At 44.3% G+C, this 21789-nt stretch overlaps 3 protein-coding genes across 13 annotated transcripts; 1 reads left to right on the forward strand and 2 right to left on the reverse strand.

Moving 5' to 3' along the window:
* Positions 1-17: 17 nt before the first annotated feature.
* NEDD8 (NEDD8 ubiquitin like modifier) lies at positions 18-9853 on the reverse strand. 2 transcript variants are annotated; one of them, XM_027110934.1, is made up of 4 exons: positions 9722-9853; positions 1217-1264; positions 966-1048; positions 18-382 (listed from the first exon to the last, which is right to left on the reverse strand). In XM_027110934.1, the coding sequence occupies exons 1-4, from the start codon at positions 9737-9739 to the stop codon at positions 286-288; spliced, it is 246 nt and encodes an 81-aa protein (XP_026966735.1). In that variant the 5' UTR covers positions 9740-9853; the 3' UTR covers positions 18-285. The 2 variants fall into 2 exon arrangements, with proteins under 2 accessions (XP_026966735.1, XP_026966734.1); XM_027110933.1 differs by having other exon boundaries at positions 255-382; positions 9671-9810.
* Positions 9854-9926: 73 nt separating this feature from the next.
* GMPR2 (guanosine monophosphate reductase 2) lies at positions 9927-18895 on the forward strand. 9 transcript variants are annotated; one of them, XM_027110924.1, is made up of 10 exons: positions 9927-10348; positions 10727-10847; positions 10989-11108; positions 13227-13310; positions 13461-13634; positions 14456-14537; positions 14629-14735; positions 14921-14963; positions 15647-15806; positions 15982-16616. In XM_027110924.1, the coding sequence occupies exons 2-10, from the start codon at positions 10761-10763 to the stop codon at positions 16169-16171; spliced, it is 1047 nt and encodes a 348-aa protein (XP_026966725.1). In that variant the 5' UTR covers positions 9927-10348; positions 10727-10760; the 3' UTR covers positions 16172-16616. The 9 variants fall into 9 exon arrangements, with proteins under 9 accessions (XP_026966725.1, XP_026966719.1, XP_026966718.1 ...); XM_027110923.1 differs by having other exon boundaries at positions 9963-10348; positions 10752-10847; positions 13461-13535; XM_027110921.1 differs by having other exon boundaries at positions 9965-10348; positions 10752-10847.
* Positions 14963-20495, reverse strand: TINF2 (TERF1 interacting nuclear factor 2). Of its 2 annotated transcripts, XM_027110926.1 has the most exons (9): positions 19795-20491; positions 19548-19652; positions 19326-19427; positions 18686-18793; positions 18485-18581; positions 17797-18259; positions 17644-17711; positions 17445-17536; positions 17018-17309 (listed from the first exon to the last, which is right to left on the reverse strand). In XM_027110926.1, exons 1-9 carry the CDS (start codon positions 19984-19986, stop codon positions 17175-17177), a joined length of 1362 nt encoding a protein of 453 aa, XP_026966727.1. In that variant the 5' UTR covers positions 19987-20491; the 3' UTR covers positions 17018-17174. The 2 variants fall into 2 exon arrangements, 1 of the variants encoding a protein (XP_026966727.1); XR_003433580.1 differs by lacking the exon at positions 17018-17309 and adding an exon at positions 14963-14988 and having other exon boundaries at positions 17445-17711; positions 19795-20495.
* Between the last annotated feature and the right edge of the window lie 1294 nt (positions 20496-21789).

Consider the following 21789-nt stretch of genomic DNA (forward strand, 5'->3'; position numbering starts at 1 on the left):
GAAGAAAGATTCCAGGAGGCCAGGAAATATTTTATTGACAACCAGGGACATAGCCATTAACAGAGGGAAGCACACAGGACTGCAAACTAAAACCCATTAGCCAGCAAGGGCCCTTTGGGCCAGGAACACTGCATCCTGGGGTCCTCACAGTCTCCCACCAACAGACACACAAGACTGGGCATCCAGGAGAGGGGGCAGTGGCTCTGGTGTCCCACAGTGTGAGAGGATACATGATTCCTCATAATGAGCGACAGGGCAAGGAGGTGAAATGGAGGGGGGCGTCCATCACTGCCTAAGACCACCTCCTCCTCTCAGAGCCAATACCAGGTGGAGGACTGAACCACCTAGTATCTTGTAATCAGCTGCTGTCTTCTCATCGTTCCTGCAGGAAGAGGCAAAAAAAAAGAAAAAAGGTATTAGAAATACCATCTAGAGCAACGTTCTTAACCTGGGTTTCATGGATCTGTCTGGGGATCTATGAATGCAGATGAGAAAAAAATTACATCTTTATATTTTTACTAACCCCTAACTGAAATTTGATATTTCTTTCAGTTTTGAACACAGGCAAAAAACCCACAGGGGTATTATTAGCAATATGGGTAACTTGTTAACAACAAAAATTAGATATTTTCCTATCATTTCACAACTATTTGTAGGTATCTTGAAAATCTTTTAAAATTATAGTAGTTATTATATCCATCATTAGATCTTAATGAAGTACATACATCACAAACTTGCTTTTTTAGTAGTGTGATAAGTGTATTTCGATCCTATTAGTTTCTTTTGTAATTCCATGCATTTTATTTTGTCTGCAAAAATCTAATTCTGAGAAGGGGTTCATAGCCTTCATCAAATTGCCAAAGGGTCTGAGACAACAAAAAAAAGGCAGGCCTGCTCCACCTCCAGTACTTGCATCTTCATCTTCACATAAGATGGCCACGCCCTCATTCCCATTCCAAACTTACATCTGTTTACCACTGTAGATGAGCCGCTGCTGCTGTGGGGGGATTCCCTCTTTCTCCTCCACACGCTCCTTGATTCGCTCCACCTTTAGGGGTACAAGTAGTCAGGGGTTGCTCAGGGGGAAGGACCGTGGAACGGGAAAGAACAAGAGCTATGCAGAGAGTATGAGAGCGGAAGGACTCAGTTCATCAGCATACCCAAACAAGTGTACATGTAGGGAGATAGGCATGGAGAGGTATTGGGCGTACATTACCTTGTCTGTGGGTTCAATGTCAATCTCAATCTCCTTTCCGGTCAGCGTCTGAAACAGGCAACGGTTTCATGAATCCTACAGCCCAATATACAATTTGTCTCCTAGGTAAAACATCCTGGCCTAGTCTTGGGGGACCTACTACCTTCTGAGAAACGCACATTCTCAAAGCTGATTTGAAGTGTCAGAAGTTTTGACCACACTCGATTTCAGACATTTTTAGGCTGTGAACAACTTTGATAGGGGAAGATTCTGTAAACCATTTGACCCTTTTAATCTCACAGGTCATCTCACCTCCCATTCTGCTAGAATCCAAGAGAATACCATAACTCCTTTCGATAAGACAGCAATGAGAATTGTCCTAAGGAAAGTATTCCTTTGAGAAGGACCTTATCTCATGTACCAATGCTAGAAATTAACATTCAGATAACTCAAAGAATTCTCTCAGGGACACTGGAGATCACCTCTGACCAACTTTTTTTTTTTTTTTTAATATTTATTTATTTATTTATTTGGTTGCGCCAGGTCTTAGTTGTGGCAGGAGGGCTCTTTAGTTGTGGCTCGAGGGCTCCTCAGTTGTGGCATGTGAACCCTTAGTTGCAGCATGCATGTGGGATCTAGTTCCCTGACCAGGGATTGAACCCAGGTCCCCTGCATTGGGAGCACAGAGTCTTAACCACTGCACCACCAGGGAAGTCCCTGACCAACTTTTTAAGTAATACTAGAATTCAACATTCTATTCTCCCGTATCTTCTCCAGACTTCCACCTAAATCCTAAATTGCAGCTCTGGTCTTCTTGACTTCTTCTATAGACAAAGGGCTGCTGATATTCAAACAATAATTATACTCATTGTACACTTATAAACGTGCTTCATCCAATCTAATCTCCCATCCATCCTTGCTCTTCAAACTCCATCTGCACCAGTCTACAGTAATCCATAATTTAGGGGCATTTTCCTTGCTTCTACTGTTTTTCTTGTTGCCATGCCCTCTTCCGCTCTTTTGCAAACCTTCAAGGGACACTTTAAGATTGATGACTTGTCCCCAGTACACTTTAAGAGCCATTACAGCTAGTTGTTTAAGTGTCAAACTCTCCAATTTATACTCCAGCTCCCTAAAGGACAGAGACTGTTCAATCTTCCTAATTTAAGCACAAAGCACAGTGTTTGACATAGAAGCAGTCAATAAATATTGGTGGAACAGCTAAATACACCAATGATCATGCTATGATCACAGCCAACATTTACTGAACACTTTCCAAGAGTTAGAAACTACACTGAGTATCTTACATGCGTCAATACATTTAATACTTGCAAGTACTTGTGAGATATGTACTATTACTATCACCATTTATAGTTGAGGAAAATGGGGTTTGGACAGGTTAAAAAGCATGCCTATGAAGTCAAAAGGAGAGTATGAATCCAAACACAAACTCTCTGGCCCCAGAACCTGAGCTTTCAGCTCTGTACTCAGTACTGCCCAAGTCTGGCTGATCTAGTATTGAGACCCAATGTACACTCCTGTGGTGGACTCACAAAATAACATATGGTTCCTACTTATGATATTCACAAAGACCAGCATGAAGAAAGTACTTAGGATCTAACTTCTCAACCATGAGAATGGTTCACTACTAAGGATATTTCAAAAAATGCAAGAGTAACTCCTTTGGATTGACCTGTTTGGATGCAAAAGAATAAATTACAACAGTGATTTTCAAGTTTCCACCCCAACTCAAGCTGGTCTGTTGGAAAATTTTCAATAGTCTATGGTAAAATGAGAAAAATAATGACAACAATGAGATTTTCATGAAACTAAATATTTTCAGGTGTTAAAATGTCCTTTTATGAAACGCCAGTGACAATATATGGTATTTCTTTAGGCTCCTTCCTGACAAAATGAAAAGTATGCAATACCATGTTGTCCACAAATTATCTCAATTTATTGATCATAATACTTTAAATGCAAAGACTCTTTAACCAGACAATTCTATTTCTAGATAACTAACCTTAAGGAAAAACTTGAAATTTGAGTACGTATTCAAAGAGGAACATGTGAGGTTTACTGCAACACCTTTCATAAAAGCAAAACACAAGAAACAGCCTAATGCCTATTAATAGGAAAACTATTAAACTATGGTACAGCCATAGAATTATATATATATATATCTATATATACATTTTTTTTTTTTTTTTTTCCTGTACGCAGGCCTCTCACTGTTGTGGCCTCTCCTGCTGCGGAGCACAGGCTCCGGACGCGCAGGCTCAGTGGCCATGGCTCACGGGCCCAGCCGCTCCACGGCATGTGGGATCTTCCCAGACCGGGGCAAGAACCCGTGTCCCCTGCATCGGCAGGCGGACTCTCAACCACTGCGCCACCAGGGAAGCCCTAGAATGATATATTTATTATGCAACAGTTTATACACTAACATGGAAAGATCTAGAGAATGTATGATTATGTATCATTTTCTATATGTAAATATATACATACATACATGCATAGAAGAAAGGATTAAAAGTATACCTATCTCCTAAAATTATGATGATCCTTGAGAAGGGGAGTAGGATTGAGGAGACCAAAGCTAACTCTCCCTTTATCTGTACTATCTAATAAAATATCTAATAAAAATATATTCCTTTATCACATGAATATTAATAAATATTCATTCTGATTTAATAATAACAATTTTTAAAGAGTACAAAAGACTCTAACAGAAAGCCTAGAACTGCTCTCCCAAGAGTCAGATGCTTGGGCTTTATGACATTTGAAAAAAATTATTGGTTTATAAAATCTAAAACTCTAGCACTGGTCCTTTGTTTCTGAGATCGACTATAGAAGCCTATGAATGTATCCAGAGAGCAATCTGGCATATGGTGTCCCAGCAATAACACTTCTGGGAAAATAATCCTCTGTCCAAAAATATACCTATGACAATGAATTGCAACTTTTTGAAACTGAAAAACTAGAAACACAATCTAAATATCACACAATTGAGGGTTAAATAAATTATGGTACAAACACAGGGGGAAAAATCACACAGTTCTCAAACAATGTTTAGACTAACAGTATAATTCTTATTTTGTAACTAAAGAAATACACACACACATACGTGTATTTATATGCTTTCAAAAAAGTTTGGAAGGATGTAGACATCAGTGCTTTTATCTTGAGTTTTGAGATTATGGGTGATTTAAATTATTTTCTTTGTGCTTTTTTGTATTTTCCATTTTTTAATACCATGAATACATTGGGATGAGAAAAAAAATTTAAAACAATGTCCTTGATGAGAGTATAAGGAAACCATTCTGTAAAGCAGCACTGTCCACTAGAGATAGAAACTTAGTGAAAGCCACATATACAATATTAAATATTCTAGCAGCCACATTTTTAAAAGGTGAAATTAATTTTAATATTCTGAAACCCAATATATTCAAATTATTAATATATTTTACATTTTCTTCTAAATCTTCAAAATTCTGTGTGCATTTCATACTGACAGCACACCTCAATTCAGATGATAAGTTATCATCTGAAATACTTGATCTGTATTTAAGTTTCACAATTTACAGTTTAAAAAGTATGTTTACATTCCCAACTTGTTCCAAACAAGTTAAAAGGTTTTGCAACTACTGAATAAAGTTTCAGTTCTTATATTAAATTAATTAAAATTAAATACAAATAAAACAAATGAATTCCTCAGTCTCACTAGCCACATTTCTCGTGGTCAATAGTGCACGTGGGCAAATGGCCACTGTACTGGACACTGCTCAAGGATCCCAGCTAATGTAGGAAGCAACAATAAAATCAGAATATCCCCATTTTGTAAACTCCAATGAAATAATGGATCTAGGCAATGATTAACATCGCAGAAAGCAAAACAACCTGACAGAAGCATGTCACAATACCACCTATGAATTATTCTCACACATGAACAGACAAAAAGGACAAATCAAGCCTCTCGATCTTATTACCAATTGACAGGAAATACAGAGGAAAGAGGAATATATTAAAAGACAGCATGGGAATGTAATCAGCAAAATTCAAACTATAGGAAACTCTACCGGAACAACCACCTAGATTATTCAACAAGAAAAAAAATGGGCGAAATGGGGAATTACAGGTTTAAAGAGGCCTAAAATACTTATCAACCAACTACAATGTATGAATCTTAGTTGGATCCAGATTCCAACAAATTGTAAAAAACAAATGAGACAATGATAGTGTGAAATCACTGTTGATTTTTTAGGTGTAATAATTATGGTTATGTTAGTAAAAAAAGTTCTTTTTTACAGATAAATACCGAAATATATACCAATAGTATACGCTACGCTATCTGGGACTTGCTCCTTAAAACATAAGGTAAGTTGGTGAGTATAAATAAAATAAGATTGGCCATGAGATGATCGTTTTTGAAGCTTCGTATGGGGTGCATTATTCCTTTTCTCTGCTGTTGTATATGTCTGAAATTGTCATAATTAAAATCATTTAAAACTGAACAATTTTAAAAGATATTCTTGATTTTAACTTTAAAAGATATTTTAAAAGACCATGTCATACTGGATTTCTTCCCTCAAATCTGGTCATTGTGACCTGGGAATACATTCACTGCTATTCAGCTAGTCTATGATGAACCTCAGCCTGACATTCTGCTATAAGCACTGTAGGGGATATAAAAGAAATTAAGTGACCCAGCCCTTGCCAACAATCTCTTTCAAGTGAAGATTTACAACCAAGAGACACTGAGACATACAATTAATAGAACAAACCAATGCACAAGAAATGCCATACTGAATGTTATCGTCCAAAATACAAGAGGCAGTGACAGTGCCGTGGTGAGGGAAAATCAAGTGATTAATTTAAACCTGAGATAACACTTCACACCCACTAAAATAGCTATAATAAAGATGGGTGCAGAGTAGCTGGAATGCTCACTCATTGTAAGTAGGGATGTAAAATGGTGCCATACTTTGCAGATCTGTTTGGCAGCATCTTTTAAAGTTATACATGACCTAGTAATTCCATTCCTAGGTATTTATCCAAAGGAAATGAAAACATAAGTCCACAAAAAGACAATGTTCATATCATCATTTCTGGCTATTAGAAGCCTCCTTCATAATAGCCAGAAACTGGAAATAACCCAAACGTCCATCAACGGGAGAATGGATAAACAAATTGTGATACAGTCATCTAATGTAGTATTACCAAGTAATAAGAAGGAGCTACAGACACAACAACAGACAATGCTGAGTGAAAGAAGCCAGACACAAAAATAATATATTCTATAATTCCATTATATGAAATTCTAAAACAAGTAAAACTAACCTATGGAACTTTCAGAGGGCAGGGGTGAAAATGTTCTAGATCTGTGGCTACATGGGGGTATACTGTTGTTAAAAACTCCTTGAACTTAACCCTTAAGAGCTTTGTGTTTTATTTTACGTTTAAAAAAGCATGAATGAGAAAACTGGGGCTTAGATAGTAAAGACAGGTGCCCAAAGTAACTTGCTAAGAGGAATCAATGCAGGATCTGAGGTTAGGGAATAATATGATGAAAAAGAAGGTTAAAGAAGACCTGTACACTATGATTTTGTACACCGTATTTTGGTATAGACTCTAAACTTTATTATTATTTTTAAAAAATACATATACTTTATTTTTTTTAAGAATTTTTTGATGTAGACCATTTTTTAAAGTCTTTATTGAATTTGTTACAATATTGTTTCTGTTTTATGTTTTGGGATTGAACCCACACCCCCTACACTGGAAGGTGAAGTCTTAACCATTGGACCACCAGGGAAGTCCCTAGACTCTAAACTTTAGAGGGGAATGGCAGTAGGAAATCTTGTTGGAGGTATCCCAACAAGAGGTATTTCTCTGGAGGTATCACAGAGAAATAAAGATATAAGTTAATGAGACCCCAGATGAGAACAAGGGTAATGGGAATAGAAAGATGTATCAAAAGAAAAATTAGGTTCTATAAGAGAACAATGATTTTAAAGAACTGGGTTCCAGGTAACTGGTAGATTGATGGGATCAATATATGAGATGAGTATTGGGAAGATGGCTTAAGACAGAAGATGCTGTATTTAATTTTGGAAACACAGAGATGAGGCATCAAGAGAAGTTTTAAATCACGAGTGTGCCAACTAAAGGATGTCACTTGCCTCCTGGTTCTACAAGAATTAAGTCATTAGCCACTGCAGTCGCTGACTTTCAACCCAGCCTGAAAGGAGTTCAAGGGGGAGACAGGAATGAGGCACATCAGGAATGTGCTCTGGGAAAATTAATAGAACACGCCTTTAAATAGTTAGATATTTTCAGGAGAAAATTTTATGAACCCAAATTCTTGCATCTTCCCATACTTAGAAAAGCACTAAAACCATTAACTAAGATATCTGTTCCTCTTGACTAGCAGCAACCTTCTACCGAGATGTGTGCTTGATTACCCTTTGCCAAAATCACATACATGCTGACCTCCCCCACTTACCTTTGGAGCAGTTCCTCAGTGCTATCTAAGAGGCTGTCTCCTGGGCTAAGGTCCTCAGTAAGTCCCCAAATAAACTGAACTCACAGCTCTTATGTTGTGTGTTTTTCCTTCCGTGGACAAGGGATTTAGTTGTAAAAGATTGCAAAAAGAGATATGGAATAAGTTACCTACATGGAGAAGGACAGTGGAGAATGAATAATTCACAAAGGAACCCTGCTAAAAAACCTATCATTTGTATAGTAGTTCACAGCTAATTGCTTTATTTATTTAACATACAAAAATGTATTTAACATACAAAAAAGAAAGAGAAAGATGGACAGAGAAACCTATTTGAAGGTGGAAAGGAAAGTGTTTTGGGAAAGGAGCCTGACAGTTTTAGAGAAGTACTAAATACAAATGGATTCAAAGAAAGTAGAACCTTGTATACTCCCCAGACAAGCAGAAATGCAGAATGTTAGAAATGCAGAATCTCGGGTTCCGTCCCAGACCACTGAATTAGAATCAGCATTTTAACAAGATCCCCAGGTGATTCTTACACATTTTTAAGTTGAGAAGCCCATCTAGAATACAGTATTTTCTTAAACTGCAGGTCTCAACCCATCAGTGGGTTATGAAATCAACTTGGAATAGAATTCAAAATACCAGAGCATATCACACACAGTTATTTTGTGTTGTATGGGACCATGAGGTAAAATTTTTTTGTGTAGGTTGAGATTTAAAAAAAGGTTTACAAAACACTGAACAAAAGTATAGTAATAACCTCTTCTTTGGACTAAGGGAGGACTAAGAGAACCTGAGAATCCATATGTATGGAAATGACATAAGCATTCACTTGCTAATGTTTCTCAAGACTTTTTGGACAGTGACCCACACTAAGAAATACATATGAACAAACATCACATCCATGCATGTAATATACATACAAAATAAAACCCCAAATTTCACACACAATCCTCTTATCCAGAAGTATACCCTGATATCTCTGTTTTTTTCTTTTTCTTGTTGCTTGTGACCCACGGACTTATTAAACTGATTTTACCACTAGTGACTGTTTTATAGCTCATTACTCAAAATTTGAAAAACAATGACCTTCAACATGCTGCTTGACCTCAATCCTTAGCTAAGATGGTGGTTCAGAAGGACTGAAGAGGTTAATGGCTATTATGCATGATAAATACACTAAAGAGCTGATGAAATAACGATAGACTTCCTTGGCAGTTTTTTATTTTTAAATGCTAAACTAACGTTGCACTGCATCAATTGTTAGTTTTTGTCCCTCCCTCTTAAGGCACAAAGGAGGAAATAGCAGATAGAACTAATGAGGGTTGGAAACTGGTGAAGAACCACAGGAGGCGGGATGGAGATGAAGGAAACACTGCTAGTACCAAGAACTAGGGCACTGATAACTAACTTGCCTCAGTCAAGGAAGGGAGGCTGGTCCAGGATGCTGGCTCAGAAATGCAGGTGCTAACTGAACACGCTCCCAGCTTTGTTTCCTGAAGGCCGGCTGAGATACTACACCTTGGCGACAACTAGCAAAAGCTCACAGTCTAGTTCCTGGGAGGCCCCGGTTCCCTAGGCTACGTTTTTGTGCTGTACTCGGAGTAGCCTACGTTAGGGGCTGGGAGAAGCAGGTAACTGGGGCATGAACGATGGAGAACAGAGCTTATTCCAAGAATCCGAGAGAGAGGGGGGCCAAGATGCTGCTAGGCCTTCTCTATGACCGCGGGGGTTCGAACACAGCGAGACCCCGGACAAAGGCGGCCTCCTTCTGGGTCAAAGAACGGTCCCGGAATGAAAGCAGGCACAGCACAGACCCCGGGGTCGTCTGGCTGGGCCAGCCCCTGCTCTCGAAGCCCTTTTGGGGACCCCCCCTACATCCCATCAACCCTCGCGCGGAGCCCCGAGGCTGTCAGCCCCCTCCAAGCTCGGGAAAGGCGTGATTTTCCTTCCCGGCTTCTCCCTTAACGCACAGCGGCCAGCCCAGTACCACTGCGTCTTGGCAAGGCTGGAGGTGCTCCCACCTTCACTTTAATTAGCATCTTCTTCCCAGTTTGGGGCTGCACACAGATAAATTGCTGCTTCTACCGCTGCGATCGCCGATGCAGCTCCCCAGCACTCAGCCTGTGGGAGTCACTTCTGCTTCCGGGTCACTGCCTGGCTCCACCCCCCCCACCCCCCACCCCGCACCTCGCTCCTCCTCCTTCTTTCCACGGGGTTCCGGAAAGGCTCAGGAATGCGTCCGCGTTTCGTTTCTGTGGCGTCGTAAAAAAAAAAAAAAAAAGGAGGCGGCCCGCCTAGTTACAGCAGAGATGACGCCCCTGCAATTCTGAGAGTCCCCAGCAAGCCGGGGCTAGTATACAGCGGGGGCGGAACGAACGACTCCTCCCATCATGCCAGGGGGCAGCTCCGCGCGTCCCACCCTGGGAGTTATAGTTCCCTGCCCCTCAGATCCAGCGGCATCCTCAGTGTGTGAACTCTGTTACCCAGAAGGCCTCCAGCACCGAAGCTGGAATTCCTCGGTTACTCGTTCTCCCCGGCAATTAGCGGAACCTGTTAGCGCTGCCCACAAGGCTCAGCGGGGCTGCGCGAGGTTAGTGGCTAATCAAGAGGAGCTTCGGTCAACTGCCACCTGGCCCCGGCGACAGGAAGTGAGTACCCCTATTCCGGAAGCTGGTTTGGGGATCCCACCACTCCTTCTCACTCCCAAATCTGCCTCTTACCCCAAACTGCTCTTTGCAGGGGCGGGAGAAAGAAGAGTAGTGGGGTAAGGAACGCACCATTTAGGGTCTCTCACGACTCCATCCCAGTTCTTCTCCCCAACAAATAGTATCTAGGTTGAAGACACCGAGAGTAAGTGAAACCACCCGAGTCTGAGGTGACGGTCTTCAGGGACTATGCCTCGATCAATGCCCTGACCTTCCACAATTTAAGCGAGGAGAGAGATGAGCCCGCCAGCCCTAACAGAACATTAAGTTCTAAGGGAAAATTGGCTCAGCTACCGCCTCCTGACTTTTCCTACCTTCCAGCTCTCAGATTCGCTGCTACCCTTAGGTGCCTGCCATGCCTCACATCGACAACGACGTCAAACTGGACTTCAAGGATGTCCTGTTGAGGCCCAAACGCAGTACCCTTAAGTCTCGAAGTGAGGTGAGCCTGCTTCTCTAGTTGCTCTTTCTTGATCCCAAGCTCCTGGAGGGCCAGGACTGGGAAAGATTCCTGGCTTTTGCCCTCCTGCAATACTTGTTTTTTGGATAAATGAAATGCTTAGTTTCCTGTTCATATCTGCAGGTGGATCTCACAAGATCCTTTTCATTTCGGAACTCAAAGCAGATGTACACTGGGATCCCCATCATTGCAGCCAATATGGATACTGTAGGCACCTTTGAGATAGCCAAGGTTCTCTGTAAGGTAGGACTTCCCTCATACCCCTTCCTCATGGTGTCCAGTTTTGTGGGCTGACTGCAGAGGTATCTGCATCCCCACCCCCATCCCAGGTCAACTCTGGCAGTTAACAGTCAGGATGCTCAATTTCTGTTTTTGCAGTAGTATTAAGGCCCCTTTATCTGATAACTTTAAAGGGCCATCTGAGTTAATGAGATTCAAAGCTAAATTTTGCCCCCATTTTAACAGAACTTTCCCTTTTCTCCTGTCCAGCAGTTTATACATCCTGCCAACTTTTCCCACCACCCAGATCACCCTCTCCAAATCACCGGCATCCCTCTTTACACTATTGTTAGGATGCTCAGCATTCACTGTTTTAGTCCAGAAACTAGATATAGTTTGAGCATTCAAAAATTCCTAACTAGAAGATCCTAAAGAGAAGAAGTTTATTTTCTTTCATGCCTGTTTTTTTTTTTTTTTTTTTTAATCTTCCTCTTCTTTAAGTTCTAGGTTCCTGGGTGTTTCTGGGATGTGCCCAAAATGGAATGTATTTTTCTTATATACAGGTTATTGCTCATTTTCAAAATGGAAGCTGCTGCTCCTTTCAGTAATATTACCTGTCTCTGTATTTGTAGCTGAGAAGCTAGATAGTTTGGGCATCCTGAGGACATATGCACTCTTCTGGTTAATCCAGGTAGCCCTGGTTGATGGATTCTGCTGCTGCTTGTGGCTCTGTCAGCCTTAAGGACTTCATCTCTCTTTCTCTATTTTTGATTGCTGTAAGTCTTTGTGGAATGTCTGCTATCATTTCTCTGAGGTTCATAGCTATGCAGCTTTAGTACTGTATTACTATTGCCATTTACCAACTGCTTAGGAATCCCACTGTTGCCCGTTGTCCACCTGGCCTGTCCAATTGAGTTAAGGAATGGTGAATCTGACTTCAGTGTTAACAAATGTCCTATAATGTATGGACCTTGCCGGGACTGTCTTGATACTTTATGTTGAGACTGGCTTTTCATTACTGCTGAGTGCTGAAGAAATCAGATTTTAGAGATACAGCCAAGTCTCAGTAATAATTAAAAGGTTGGATGCAAGCAAGGATCTTTTTCTAGATCTCTAGCTTGGTATGTAATTGGATATGCTCATCATGCCACCCTATGCCAGTATATCTCCAAGGTCTGCTGACCTCCTAGAGTGATTTTTGTCTATTAGCATGTGGATGGCAGAGTGTTGCTGAGAAAGCACAGTTCTGTACCAGCGTTAGCTAGGTAGTGTTGATGATGATCTCTGAGTATTATAGCATTTGCACTTCCTTACTGCTGGCTGATGCTTGACTTCCTTGGGTCTCTCGTCTGTTGCAAGATTTGTGCTGTCTTGTCTATTTGCATGTCTGCACTTTTAAATCACAAACACCAGCATTCACAAGTGGCCTTTGAATGCCTTTCTCAAAGTATTGGGACATTATTTGCAATTTGTTGTGCTAGGAAATACAAGTCTGATGAGTCATTATATTCTTGAACTTGGTTGACTGAAACAGACTAAATGAGATAGACTTTTCAGGTTGGTCCATGTCTCAAGAAAATTTGTCCTTTACTTTAGCAGAGATGGAGAAAGGGTAGCACCTTATTGACTGTTAACCTTAAGGCCTTACCTCTTGTAATTTTGTGAGCATTTAGGCTTACTGAATTACTGCTGGTAAATGGACCAGAAGATACCGCAAGTAGGTTAGCTCTGTACGAGGTTATCATAGGAGGGGCTGAATCAGTGCAGGCAGACACTGGCTCCGTCCAGCCTCTTCATGGTTCTTTCTTGTCTACTGCTTGTCCCACTGCACCAACAGCTTGTCCTTGTCACCTTTTAACTCAGAAGCGCTGTACGTGCTGGCAGGTGAAATCCAATCCAGGTGACTTTAGTACTTTGGTGGGAGTGTTGGGCAAGTACTAGCTTATGGGGAAAAGCCCGACTGCATTTGTAGAGAGAATAATGGTGGAACTGAGGTTTGAGCTCAACCACTGACTTCTTCAAGTTGCTCTTTCCAGACTTCAGTCCTTTTGTCCCTCAGATAGGATAATATAAAGGTCTATTTTTAGAAAAAGAGACTCTTAATGAAGTTCCCTCCTTTTTGATGGTTCTTTCTTCTCCCAGTTCTCCCTCTTCACTGCTGTCCATAAGCACTACAGCCTCGAGCAGTGGAAAGAGTTTGCTAGCCAGAATCCTGACTGTCTTGAGGTAACACTGGTCCTCCCCTGATCCACTCCTTAGCCCAGTCTTCCGGGAATCTTTGTGTGGCTTCCTGGGGACCAGCCCTTACCTTCCCACCCCTGTTGGCTAACCAACCAGGTCATTTCTTACATGCTAATGGCCCTGTTTCTCTCACAGCATCTGGCTGCCAGCTCAGGCACAAGCTCTGCTGACTTTGAGCAGCTGGGACAGATCCTGGACGCTATTCCCCAGGTGAAATATATATGCGTGGACGTGGCCAATGGCTACTCTGAACACTTTGTTGAATTTGTAAAGGATGTGCGGAAGCGCTTCCCTGAACACACCATCATGGTATGTCTCTACTACCCTGTAGTGGGTCCATTCCTCTCCTTCCTCCACTCTTTCCCGCCCCACCATTTTGTTACACCAGTTCCTTTCTCCTCTGCTGCATTTCCTAGTCCGCTTAATCATGTCACTGGGTGATGATCCATGGTTCCATGCTTTAAATGTTTGTGTACTGGCCAGTGCCGTCTTCTCCGAACCTTGATACCTAGTCTTTGTAAATCCAGTGTCCGACATCACTCACTAAACCACAATGGAACATTTCTGCATCGTACATACCTCTAGTACATACACACCTGCCCAAAGGTATGGAGAGATACTACAGTCATATTGAAGGGGATGCATGAAATGTTGTTTTATTTTATTTTTACAAGCTCAGGGGAGTTAGGACAACGCCTCACTTTCTTCGCAGCATTGAGTGGTCTCTCTGTTCTGTCCATCAAAAGCAAATACAATTGTGTAGATGGGTATTTAGCTGACATTACCATGTCCTCCCCCTTTCCCTGAAGCCAGAGAGGTTTCATGACATAACAGCTTAAGCAAAGGATGTGCTTGGGTCTTTTGGAGGGGAGGGGGAGATAAATCTACTGTAAATCAGATGTGAGCTTGTTCCAGTTGGACCCCCGCTTTACCCTAGTAAAACGGTGACACTGGCCACTCACCCCCTTACCTCAGCTTGGAAAGCAGGGTCCTTTGAAGTGACTCGTCTAAAAGCCCTCAGAAGGCCCAAGTAGAGGGAACCGAGGTACTCTTCTTTGTAATAATGCTGGACGCATGCGATCGGCTCTTTCTGACCCTAAGAATGCTCTGTTTTGATGGTTCTGTCCCAGGCAGGGAATGTGGTAACAGGAGAGATGGTGGAAGAGCTGATTCTCTCTGGGGCTGACATCATCAAAGTGGGAATTGGACCAGGTAAGCTGGTTCACTGGGGGCCACTGGCCACCGCTTCAGTGGCAGACACCTGTGGAGAACTTCCCTCTCATTCTTGTCACGTTCTTCTCAGGCTCTGTGTGTACCACCCGGAAGAAGACCGGAGTTGGGTATCCACAGCTGAGTGCAGTGATGGAGTGCGCAGATGCTGCCCATGGCCTCAAAGGCCACATCATTTCCGTAAGGCCAAGAGCAGGGTAGGGTATGAGGCTGCCAGACATCTGGGTTCTCTGCCAGGTCTGGAGGCTCTGGTAGAGGTGGATCAGGACTCCTGGGTTCCTGTCAGCTTTGAGGTGGGCCACTGGGACCTCCTAGAGGGCTTGGGGCATCCATACTCTCCCTTCATAGTGCTCCTTACTTTGCAGGATGGAGGCTGCAACTGTCCCGGGGATGTGGCCAAGGCTTTCGGTAAGGAGGGCACAGAAGGAGGATCCTGTAGAAGAGGATAAGTCACCTCTGAGGGTCTAGGATCAGGCTAGGGAAGTCTAAGAAAGCTTCTCAGATTCTTTTATAATATGACTAGTGACCCAGAAGCCTGTGGTGTCATCTGGGGCAAACCAGCAGGGGAAATCCTGAGACTCTGATGTGGACTCTCCTAATGTGGGCCAGGGCCATCTGCATCATCCCCTGGACTGCGGGACAGTGCAGATGCCGAGCCCCACCCTGGACCCATGGCATCTGGCTCTGGGGAGTGGGGCTACAGATCTGCATTTTCCCAGCTTCCTAGGTGATCCTTGTACACACTGAAGTTGGAGAGCTTTGCTCTTGGGACACTTGAAGTGAGTCTTGTTCGGCTGGGCAGAGTAAAAAGAGGTGACCAGGAGATGGCGAAAGCAGCAAAAAGGAGAGAGCAGAAGCCAGGCAGAGCGTCTCCAGAGGCTCTATTTTAAATTCTTGTAAAGTCCACTGAGGAACAGAAGCCAGGGCAGAGTAGGCCTGTGCACTGGGTTGTGGGCCAGCTAGGGAAACAAAACCAGGAAGATGCCAGAATCATTGGCAGGCCTGAGAATTTTGTGTAAGTTGCTTCTGAGGGTGACCATGTTGGAACCTGGGCCAGATTCATCTCTTTCCCCTCTTGTTGGTGCTGGCAGGGGCAGGGGCTGACTTCGTGATGCTGGGTGGCATGCTGGCTGGGCACAGCGAGTCAGGTGGTGAGCTCATCGAGAGGGATGGCAAGAAGTACAAGCTCTTCTATGGCATGAGTTCTGAAATGGCCATGAAGAAGTATGCCGGGGGCGTGGCTGAGTACAGGTAGGTGTGGAGGCCAGAAGCTGAGGGTTCTTGGAAAGCGTGACTTCCCAAGTAAGGTGGTGGCGGAACTTGGAAGAAAAGTGATGAACAGGGACTAAATGCTAGAGATTGGGGAAGAGTCATTGGGCTTAAGAAATCCAGACAGAAAAGGTAAGAAAGCTTTTCCTCTTCTAAGGGCCTCAGAGGGAAAGACAGTGGAGATGCCCTTTAAAGGGGATGTGGAACACACTATCCGAGACATTCTTGGAGGCATCCGCTCCACCTGTACCTACGTGGGAGCAGCTAAGCTGAAGGAGCTGAGCCGGAGAACTACCTTCATCCGTGTCACCCAGCAGGTGAATCCGATCTTCAGTGACAAGAGCTAGACCTGAGCAGTTCTGCCCTCCCAGGGCGCCAGCACCCACCACAGGGCTCCCCAGAGGGCCCCTCTCCCATCCCAGCTACTAGGGCTATTACTTGGTCATTTCCTATCCTCTGTCTGCTAAGGGCTCCTGCAGTATTCTGTACTTTATCTGCACATGCAAAATGCCCAGGGCACCCACTGGGGAGGAAGCAAGGAAGGCAGGCTGAGAAAATAAAGTTAAGATAATCAAATGGGAATCTGGGGACCCAGAATCCTGAAGATTATTAAAAGGAAAAGATGCTCATTCATACATAAGTGTTTTATATGGCCTTGGTCTGGAAGAGGTAGGCTTTTAGAATCATGTTTTGTTAATCAGATTCATTAAATAGATCTTTGAATATCTACAAAGCTCAGAAGTGTTTATGTATTTTAAATACCTCAATAAAGAGAGATCCCAATGACTTTGAGATTCTGGGGATTTCTGCACAAGGATGGCATCTGGGTGCTGCTGCAGGGCAAGTGGAGGAGTTGGCACTGACCCAGTGGAGTCAAGGACAGTGAGTGCCCTTTCCATGAAGCATCTCCATTCTAGTGCCACCACCCCCAAGTAACCTGGCAGCATGAGCATTTACAAGTATATTCTGGCATCAGACCACACACAGTATTTTCAGAATAGCAAAAGGAAATTTCTCTTCTAGGCTCTCAGCCCTGGTAACCCTTTTGGGCATGTCTGAACGACACTCTCCAAGGGAAGTAAAGTGGCAAAGGGATCCCCTTCCAGCCCTGGAGAGGCCGGTTCTGTTTCTAAGGAATGACCTACACTGACCTTATAGAAGCCTTAATTCCCCTCCCTCAAACGAAGACAGTGTTTTAACAAATCCAAAATTTAATTATTAAGTATTACAAAGTAACTTTAGCAATATAGTCAGGCAACCCAAGCCTGGACTTCCACTTTATTACCCCTAAACTGTGTGAGAGCTGAGGAGGAAGGAGACAGGCAGAGTGCCGTGGGCATTCCAGTCTAATCACAGCAGTCTAGAACTGTCTGTATGGTTAGGAAGAGGGACAGATACACCACTGGGGCCAGAAGCGGGGAGGTATTCACAGAAGGTGGGGATCAGGGTGTCAAACTTTGTCTTCTGATAGTTTTCCAGAGAGTCCTGCAGAGAAGGGAGCAGGGAGATCCTATCATCACTGAAACATGCCCTGAGCCCTCCATATCCTGCATCATATGGCTTTCTATCTTGTTCTGCCCGCCCATCCCCTTCCCCAGCTTTCCATTCCTTCCTACTCACCCTTCCTTCCCTCTGGCCATTTTCTTCCTCGTCGGAGTCCAAAACCAGGTCCCCTAGAGTAATGTCAGAGCTGCACAGAGATGGAGGACGCACTGCAGGGAGGAAACCAGAGTCCAGGTACTCTTCTCAGTGAACACAGGACCTCAAGAGTCCCCAAGAGAGGAGGCTGTCTGATCTGGTCCTGACTCAGGATACCTACCTGACTTCCTGGCCCTAGGAGGTGATAATGACAATCTCAGGGGTTCCATGGGGCAATCCAAGCAGTTCCTAGGGTGGGAGCAAGCAAGACAGGGTGAAAGGAAAGCAGGCAGGGCATGTGCTGCTAGTAGGGAGAAGCAACTGTTGTACTCACTCCTTTTGCTCTGAGGCAGACAAGTCATTTGGGTTCTCCTTCAGAGCCCTTCCTCCCAGGGTCTTGGACGGACTCCTAGACTTGCCAGTCGAGGCTGCTCTGGTGCCCACAGCACCTGCTGGATCTGCTGTGTGTGTCCCATGTTCTTCGCTGTTCCCAGGCTTAGATATGACCTGCGTTGGTGAACCCAGATTCCTAAAGGGGAACAGCATGACTGTGGGGCGCTCCTTATGGCCTCTGCTAGTGGATGCCCACCGGGACTGGATTCTTCGCCGGCCTAGAGGGGCCAGATTGAAATGGTGGCCAGTCAAAGGTTCTGGGTGCTTCCTTGAGGCTGGATCCTGAGGAGGGTGTGGGCCAGGCCGGGCTTTTGGCAGAGGGTCGTGGAGTGTTGGTGTTGGTTGCTGAGGAGGACTCTGCTCCATGGGCTCTGTAGTGTTCACTGAATCAGTAGCAAAGCACTCTGAGAAAGAAAACAAATCTCTTTAAAAAGGCAATATAGAAGGAATATGAAATAAATATTGTAAAGACATAAAAAAAAAAAAAAAAAGGCAATATAGTAACACATGGACTCAGTCTGGTTTCTTACGCCTCAGGCCCATGTAACCCTTCCAATAGGCTGCCTCAAAAGGTCGCAAGCTAAACACTCCACCCCCAAATTCTTAGTTTTCCTAGATGGTCCTGGTACCTGGAAGTGGCCACCCCATGTCCACACCATATTGGCTCAAGACAAAAGAAGAAGTGATGGAAACTCCAGGCTGCATCCAAGTCAGCACATCCTGAAGCTGTGGGCAGGGAGAGAGGCATGAAGACCACAGGCGTTGATACAACTCCACCCCCTACCCCCCACCCCAGCATTCTGCCCTTATGTGTTTTGCCCTAGCAAAACCTGCTGTGCCTGCAGTGTAGGCAGTGCTTTTTCCAGCTGACACAGGTATTCAAAAAACAGCTTTTCCATGGCAGCCAGAAAAAGTTCCCCGTACTCTTGTTCAAGTTCCTGCGGGAGGAAAAGAAGCAGGTCAACACACCATTGTAAAGCAATTATATTCCAATAAAGATGTTAAAAAAAATAAAAATAAAAAAAATAAATTATGTTGTACATTGTTGATGAAAGTATTTATACATTGAAGAAAAAAGCCTGAATGAATCTTCTCGATTAAAATCAGTAATGTTATTTATATTAAGCATTACTAATTTAAAATTGGGTCAACAACAAGGTCCTACTGTATAGTACAGGGAACTATATTCAATATCTTGTGATGAACCATATGGAAAAGAATATAAAAAAGAATGCATATGTATAACTGAATCACTTTGCTGTACAGCAGAAATCAATACAACATTCTAAATCAGCTATGCTTCAATTAAAAAAAGATTCAGTTGTACATTTTGAATGGGTAAATTGTGTGATATATAAATTTTATATCAACAAAGATGTTTTAAAAAGTTAAAAAAAAAAAAAAGGAAGCAGGTCAGAAGAGGACTAGAGAGAACAGCTACACCATAGCTTCCAAAGCAGCCAGTCCCACCTGTAGCTTCGAAGCCAAATCAACAGAGGCTTCTGCCAGCTGCTTCACCTGCTGGCAAAAGGTTTCCTGAGCCTCTGAGATCTTCCTCAGATCCTGCTTTGTCTGTTGAGGGTAAGGAAGGCAAACAAGTTAGGGGCACCAGAATCCAGTGACCGGGAGGAGGAACAACTTTGTTGCACCGCGTGTTAAGTGGAGGTAGGGCTTGCTCCAGGGACGACTCACGGCTTTGGGGTCCCGCACTGCAGGTCCAGACTCTGGGAAGTGGCGATGCAGGGCATTCAGAACCTGGGCCCAAGGCCGGCCCTGCAGGATCATATCCACCACCAGCTGTGAAGAGTGCTGAGCTCAGAATCCCCACGTCCGGGCAAGCTGCCCTTTTCCAACCGGTTCCACCCCCAAGCAGTCGGCCCAGGACAGGTCCTCGCATCCCGTCCCTTTCCCCTCTACCGGGTCCTACTGACTCCAATACCTTGGCCTTTAGGCCCATACACAGGCGTTCATGGTGCCGGTACCGAACCAAGCCGGGGGCAGCAGCGCGCAGGGATCGCAGAAACTCCAATACTCGCGGAAAATGCTCCACGCAGCGTCCGCGCACGACTTGCCAGCAGGCAGCGGCTACGAAGCGAAGAGCGGCGGGACCTGCCCCAGGGGGCGTGGCCATGGCCGGCGGGCCCCACCCCAGGAGCCGTACCTTTGTGTTCCTACCTCTGGCAAGGCTTCCCGCCTCCTCCTAGGGGCGCGGTTTCCGGTGGCCCTCACAGGCTCGGCTATTTCGGTCTGCGCCGGATAGTTCGCGATCCGAGACTGCGCCCTCCCATGGGCCACCGGAATCCCGGGGTTTTCTCCAACTCGGGCTGGAGCCTGAATGGAGAAGCTGGCCAGCTCCACTGGCAACAGGTCGTTCTGCCTTAAACGCCGCCGCTGTCTCGAACTCAAAGGCTACTTCGCTTCCGGCTCCGCGACCAGTTTCCCTACCCGGGAGAAGGGTGGTAGTGGAGAACCAATGGGCCGCCAGACAAGGGAGACGTCACGGCGCGTCATAAGGCCGCGCCCCGGCAGATCCGGCGCCGCTGCCGGGCCCCGACCCAGCTGTCCTGCGCTTCCGACGGCTGCTGAGCAGCTGGGACCGGGGACCTGGGCCCCGCCTCCCGCCCTTTCCCGCCTCCGGCTCTTTCCCGCCTCCGGCCCTTGCATTTCTTCGCGGAGCCTGCAGAGAAGGCCCGTCGTTCTTTGAGGTCTTGACTTTCTAGTCTGTAAAGCGAGGCTTATGCCACTTTCCCTCTCCATCGTCTTCACCCTCTCAAATACGATTCCTTAAATCCCAGCGCCCAAACCATCGCCTGCAAAGCCTTCCCCGGGCGGCGCGCCGCTTGCAGTAAGAGTTCAACTCTTTTTTTTTTTTTACAGAATGGGAGAGGGCGCCCGCCTTTAAAAAATAAAATTCAAAGTTTGAAAAGATACATCAGATTGTTAATCTGGTTTTTTTCTAGATGGTGAGACTGCAGGAAATTTTTGTGCTTTTCTGTGTTTGATATCTTTTTTTTTAATCGTGTAGTTCTAAAATAAATAAAATAGATTTCCTTTTTTGAATTTCTGTTGTGCGCTTACTCCAGTCAGCCCCCTAATACAGTTGACCGTTTTACTTGTCTTTCTCCTGGTCACCCTTCCTGATGTCTCTCCTTATTTCCATTGCCAGGGACAGAACCTTGGCACACAGTGTATATTTTTTGTTGACTGAATTAATTACCTGCTCTGACTACCTTACAGGGATTTAGTGAAACTACCCTTTCCTTGGGCCATCTCCTTTCTTAGAGATACTGGCTCCTATATCCCTCCCTGTCTCCACTCAAGATCAGTCTTCTGAGGTGAGCCACACATTCGACTGCCCTTGGGACATCTAGCTGGAAGTTCCAAAGTACCCAAATCGGACATCTACGAAATTCTAGTTATCTTCCTTTTTACTTTTACCTTAATTTATTCTTTCCTTAAAGTTCTGCCTTTATGTAGATCTGAGTTTCTGACCTATGTCACTTTCCTTCTTTCTGAAGAATTTCTTTTAGCATATCTTGCAAGTCAGGTCTCCTGGCTACAAACTCCCTCAATTTTTGTTTGATAAAGTATTACTCTTTCACTTTTGAGAGATAATTTTGCTGGATACAAAAGCCTAGGTTGGTGGGCTTTTGTTCCCTCAACACTTTAAACATTTCACTGCACTCTCATCTTGCATGGTTTCTGAAGAGAAGTCCGATGTAATTCTTTTTTTAATATTTATTTATTTATATGTTTATTTGGTTGCTCCAGGTCTTAGTTGCGGCAGGCGGGCTCCTTAGTTGTGGCATGCGAACTCCTAGTTGCAGCATGCATGTGGGATCTAGTTCCCTGACCAGGGATCAAAACTGGGGCCCCTGCGCTGGGAGCGCGGAGTCTTATCTACTGCGCCACTAGGGAAGTTCCCCCACTGCCC

This window comes from Aethalodelphis obliquidens, unplaced genomic scaffold (genome assembly GCF_003676395.1).
Source record: "Aethalodelphis obliquidens isolate GAN/ISIS:26980383/991018 unplaced genomic scaffold, ASM367639v1 scaffold10, whole genome shotgun sequence".
NCBI classification, from domain to species: Eukaryota; Metazoa; Chordata; class Mammalia; order Artiodactyla; family Delphinidae; genus Aethalodelphis; species Aethalodelphis obliquidens.

What these genes read in the sequence shown, in the direction of transcription:
- NEDD8 (XM_027110933.1), bottom strand. Translation starts at nt 9,739, where the DNA reads ATGCTAATTAAAGTGAAGGTGGGAGCACCTCCAGCCTTGCCAAGACGC. An exon ending in ACATTGAACCCACAGACAAG is followed by an intron (nt 1,049 to 1,216) that starts GTAATGTACGCC and finishes GTACCCCTAAAG; the next exon opens with GTGGAGCGAATCAAGGAGCG. An exon ending in ATCTACAGTGGTAAACAGAT is followed by an intron (nt 383 to 965) that starts GTAAGTTTGGAA and finishes CTCTTCCTGCAG; the next exon opens with GAACGATGAGAAGACAGCAG.
- GMPR2 (XM_027110916.1), top strand. Translation starts at nt 10,091, where the DNA reads ATGCCAGGGGGCAGCTCCGCGCGTCCCACCCTGGGAGTTATAGTTCCC. An exon ending in CCTGGCCCCGGCGACAGGAA is followed by an intron (nt 10,349 to 10,751) that starts GTGAGTACCCCT and finishes TGCTACCCTTAG; the next exon opens with GTGCCTGCCATGCCTCACAT. An exon ending in TCCCTGAACACACCATCATG is followed by an intron (nt 13,635 to 14,455) that starts GTATGTCTCTAC and finishes GTTCTGTCCCAG; the next exon opens with GCAGGGAATGTGGTAACAGG.
- TINF2 (XM_027110926.1), bottom strand. Translation starts at nt 19,986, where the DNA reads ATGGCCACGCCCCCTGGGGCAGGTCCCGCCGCTCTTCGCTTCGTAGCC. An exon ending in TCTGCCTCAGAGCAAAAGGA is followed by an intron (nt 17,712 to 17,796) that starts GTGAGTACAACA and finishes CTCCCACCCTAG; the next exon opens with GAACTGCTTGGATTGCCCCA. An exon ending in TCCTAGGGCCAGGAAGTCAG is followed by an intron (nt 17,537 to 17,643) that starts GTAGGTATCCTG and finishes TCCTCCCTGCAG; the next exon opens with TGCGTCCTCCATCTCTGTGC.